Raw genomic sequence first — 4,490 nt, 5'->3', positions numbered from 1 at the left:
TCTCGTTTACACATGTGATATCAGGATTTTTACAAAAAAAGGCTTCTCGTTCCTCACCACGTCACATCTGCTCTTTCTCAGCGCAAATTAAATGATAACTAGCACAGGGTGTGTAACACTGCCCAGGACCGGCCTGACACTCGTTTCTGTGCTCCTTCAACCTCAAGGAACGCTGTGAGACAAAATGTCATTTCAGTTTTTAAATGATGCCTATACTAATTACAAAAATGAGGCATAAAAACAGAAGGTACTGCTTGAAAAGTCTTACACAAAAATACCAATATACAGTGCACAATATGTACAGTATGCTACTATACAAGTAGTAACTAGAACTTTGGTATTATTGCCCTCAATGCCCAGGACTGCACTTGCTTTAATAGCTGAGTAAAATTAAAGAGAAGCGCGTCAGGACGCCCTGAGGAAAACGACGGAGTCGGGCCCCTTTTTTTTTTTAAATTCCACAGATTTTTGACATAGTAAAGTGCACCAAGAAAGAAAAACATGTTTAGCATATGGTTCTTATAGCATAAGAAAGTTGTTAGAGGTCTAATTAAATAAATTAGGCACTGTAAATTTAGGAATCTAACCCTGGAGACATATTAATTTCACAATCTGCGACAGTTGACACATTCATTGCTTGATTGCTCTCAGGATTATTGCTTCTCAACTGTGCGGAACTGTCATGCAGCTCTTGGTTTCTTTAATGTTAATGTAAAGTGCCCTAACGCTACTTAGGAAAATAAATTTGTCATCCCCATGGGGTGGCAGGGTGAATAACTTATAAAGAGCTACCGTTCTTCCTGTGAGAGTTGATTGATATTTGGCTTGGCCAGCCATTAAGTAGCCTACAAGTGGCCGAAGCAAGTGTTGAGATATTTGTTTTACAAAAAGTATTTAATATTACTAGGGTTTGCATGATATTTTCATGACGTTCTGGTTATTAACTGGGTTCCTCTTATTGAATTAAAAACATGCATCTTACTTCCAAGTCTGTTCCTCACATGTTACCGATAGGGTTAGGAATGGTCCATAGGAAACAAAGGGGAGCAGACTTTGACACAACACCAGTACAGTCTGAATCCCAAACAAATTTGTCCTTTTAACTGGTTATCTTTAGTTGAATTTAAAACCGTACAGAGCTGCCAGAACAGCCAGAGCATTCCCCAACAAATGACAAGTCTGTTATTTCTAGGGAATTAAAGTGATAGTCCACACAAAAATTTATTTTTTTCCCTTAATTTACTCATGTAGTTCCAAACCTGTATAAGTTTCTTCTGTTGAACACAAAAGAAGATAATATTGAAGAACGTTGGTAAATAGACTGCTGACGGCAACTATTGACTTCAATAGTATTTTTTCGCCATTCTATGGACGACAATGGGTGCCGTCAACTGTCTGGTTACCTACATTCTTCAAAATATCTTCTTTTGTATTCATCAAATCACAGAAAGAAAGAAACTCATACAGGTTTGGAACATCTTGATGGTACTAAGTAAGTGATGACAACATTTTCATTTTTGAGAGAACTATCTTTTTAAAAACACGTATTAGCCTAATCAGTCGACGGTCGTCGTGGTTCCTGAACTAATCTGACTCACTCACTGAACCGCAAATTACGTCCGTAATGTCTGATGCAAAATGAACCAAAAACTGTATTTATGGCTTGTGAGACTACAATCATAGGTTTTTTTCTGATATCGCAATGTGTAATCAATTATATGTTATGAATGAATGAAATGTTGTCAAATACTTTAGTCAGAATTTTAATGAAGACTATAGGCTACACAGTTAGAAATCGATCGCACTTGTCTTGTTCTAAAAATTAAAAAATTAAAAAAAGTAAATGTAAAGTCACTAAAAATCTGTTAACATATTTTTAATTTATCTTTTTTATTAATTTGTGGTAGAAGACTGCTGAGGGCAGTAAGAATTCAAAATTATGTACTCCTCAAAAGTAGGGTACTAACAAGATCAGAAATGCAATCATAGCAATCATTTGACACTAATCCTAAATTCGCCCCGGCTGACACAATTCCCCTGTGATAAATAAACGGAGAGATTGTGATATTCTAGGCATCACTTTACATTCAATCACAAACAGATAGCACGTGATTCGCGTCCTTAAGCGCATTGCAAAAGAAAACCAGCAAAAACTCGCACAGCACTCGAGGTTTGAAACTTGCACTGGCTGTGTTTATATGCTGACAGTTGTCATGCTCGCGCCGCCATTCCCTGCGTTGTCGCAACATGTAACAGAATCAATAGAACAAAAGCCGCCGCTACTACATTCGGCTCAACGTTCTCCGGTTGCTACGAAACCGCTGAACTCACTATGATGAGGAAGAACGTGCAGATGTAGCCTATCAGAGTCATTCATTGGCATACCTGTCATCGTAGCAGAAATCGGCGTCCAGAGTGTTGACATAGAGGAGCAGTGCCACGGCGCTGCACACCAACTCTGCGATCATCTCTCAAAACAGAAAAGAAGGAAAGGAAATGAAATGAAAGAGTTGAAGGATGATATTAAAGCCCTTCTTTGATATCTCTCTTCGTCTTTGTCAAAATGCCTCTGCCAGAAAACAATCTCCGAGTCCCCATCCTTGCAAAGAGTTGAAATGAATTATCCAGACATCCTCCTCTTAACCCATGTTATTTGCGGAGAGAATCCTGTAAGGTGAAGTGGATGTGGCACGTGTAGTATTTACAGTACAGTCTACTGTGTTTGGGCGTCCTTACACCGAGAGTGTTGAGGTGATGCATAGTGAACGCCGAATAAATGTCGTGATTGAGCCGCGTGTGGTTAGTGGCTCCAGTGCGCCTGCGCAAAACCCCTCCTCCTGGGTATGTATACACATGCACACGGTCTGACTTAACCCTCTATTGCACGCATTGTAAAATGTTTACACTATGTTTGATTCACTTTTCTCTTGTATACAATTAACGTGACCTTAAGTTTAGTGACCTAACACATTTACGAGCAATAACGTGTGGGGTTGTTCCTTTTTAAGTGGTCTACCATGATTCAGTTCCAGAAGTGAAATAAATCAGACATTTCTGCAGACCTTTTAATTAAGAAAAATATGTGTGCTCTCTAATGAATTTGAACTTTATAACAGGAATGCGTCTTTTGCCGTCTGTTATATTTGCTCATATTTTTTTCAATATTTGGGTGGTGGAAGGGTACATTTTACTTTGTATGTTGTTTATTGCATTATTCTGGTGTCATTGTGTATACATAAGACACTGTGCATTGTTTGGATAATGGTTAATGGCAAGGGACTCATATGATCTTTGATTCATAATATGTTATCGCTCAAAGTTGATTTCAACATGATATCAGTTAATTACATATGAACTATAATAACAGCACCACATGCTGTCATTTTTTTTCACAGGGATTTTCTGGCAACAGCAGCTGATGTTTTTTTTTTTTTTTTTTTCTTTAAATTTAACAGGATTTTACTGTAGGACCAAATTCTTTTTCATACGTGACCATTATGCTAAACGTTTATTCTGTCATGTTACTTATAAGAGCGCATGTAAAACAATTTCTCGTTTCTCAGATTTAATTTGCTGTGGTGTTAACAGCAATTAATGATAAATATAGCAGTGTGAATTTAAAATGTGCTAAAAGTGCATCCTGGACAAGTGAGTGCAAATTCGAAAGGGTGTCATTTTGTCATTATGCAGTTATCATTGTTTCATCTGAGAGCTGAGATTCAGCAGATCATTAAGGCACGACATGCTATTGATAATTTTGACACATTGTCACACTTGAAGCAATTGAAAGAATTGGCGTTGAAATCAATTATTTTAGATCTCCAACCATAATGATTAGTTTGAGTTTATAGCACTCAGCTCTTCGGTTGATCCGTTAATTCTATAGCACTGAGCTTTTGTCAAAACCAGGTCAGTTAGGGTAAGATAATCTTTTTTTTCCCTGACCATAGATGGCAGAAAATGCTCATCTCAGCACTTTTGTCATTTCATCTGAATATCAATTTGTGAGATTTAGTTTGTCAAAACAGGTTTGAGGTTATTGATCTAATTGTCTGTCTCTGGAAAATATTGTAATTGCATGTTGAGATACAAGGGCCCAACTTACCCCAGTAGGGGCCAGCTTAACCCTCTTTTAATATTTGATATTTTGGGCTGTAACAGCTCCATTTTGTGATCTAAACTAGCAAATGTTTCCATTTATTTCCTTTAATAACACATTGGCTGATGCATCATCATCCTGCACATGCTAAACTTATATCTAAATGTTACAATTTAAAAGTAAATCCACATTGTCCTTAAAGGGATACTCTACTTTTTTTTTGGAAATAGGCTCATATTACAACTCCCTCAGAGTTAAACAGTTGGGTTTTACCATTTTCGAATCCATTCAGCCGATTTTCTGATATTTAGAAGAATATCACTAACCAGACAGTTTCTGATCCCATTACCAAAAAAAAAAAAAAAAAAAAAAAAAGTGGAGTATCCCTTTA

The 4,490-nt window shown here is 37.1% G+C and overlaps 1 protein-coding gene across 1 annotated transcript in view; it reads right to left on the bottom strand.

Annotated features, from left to right (window-relative positions):
- tmtc2b (transmembrane O-mannosyltransferase targeting cadherins 2b) overlaps window positions 1-2,795 on the bottom strand; it is a 126,235-nt gene extending 123,440 nt beyond the window's left edge. The window contains exon 1 of the mRNA XM_039650490.2: window positions 2,386-2,795. Coding sequence (XP_039506424.2) covers window positions 2,386-2,468 — 83 coding nt within the window. The 5' untranslated portion in view covers window positions 2,469-2,795. The remainder of the gene's footprint in view (window positions 1-2,385) is intronic.
- Window positions 2,796-4,490: the final 1,695 nt, after the last annotated feature.

The sequence above is a fragment of the Pimephales promelas genome, chromosome 10 (assembly GCF_988280905.1).
Source record: "Pimephales promelas chromosome 10, fPimPro1.hap1.1, whole genome shotgun sequence".
Classification (NCBI taxonomy): Eukaryota; Metazoa; Chordata; class Actinopteri; order Cypriniformes; family Leuciscidae; genus Pimephales; species Pimephales promelas.
Note: the sequence above shows the minus strand (reverse complement) of the source record. Positions and strands in the feature narration are given on the sequence as shown.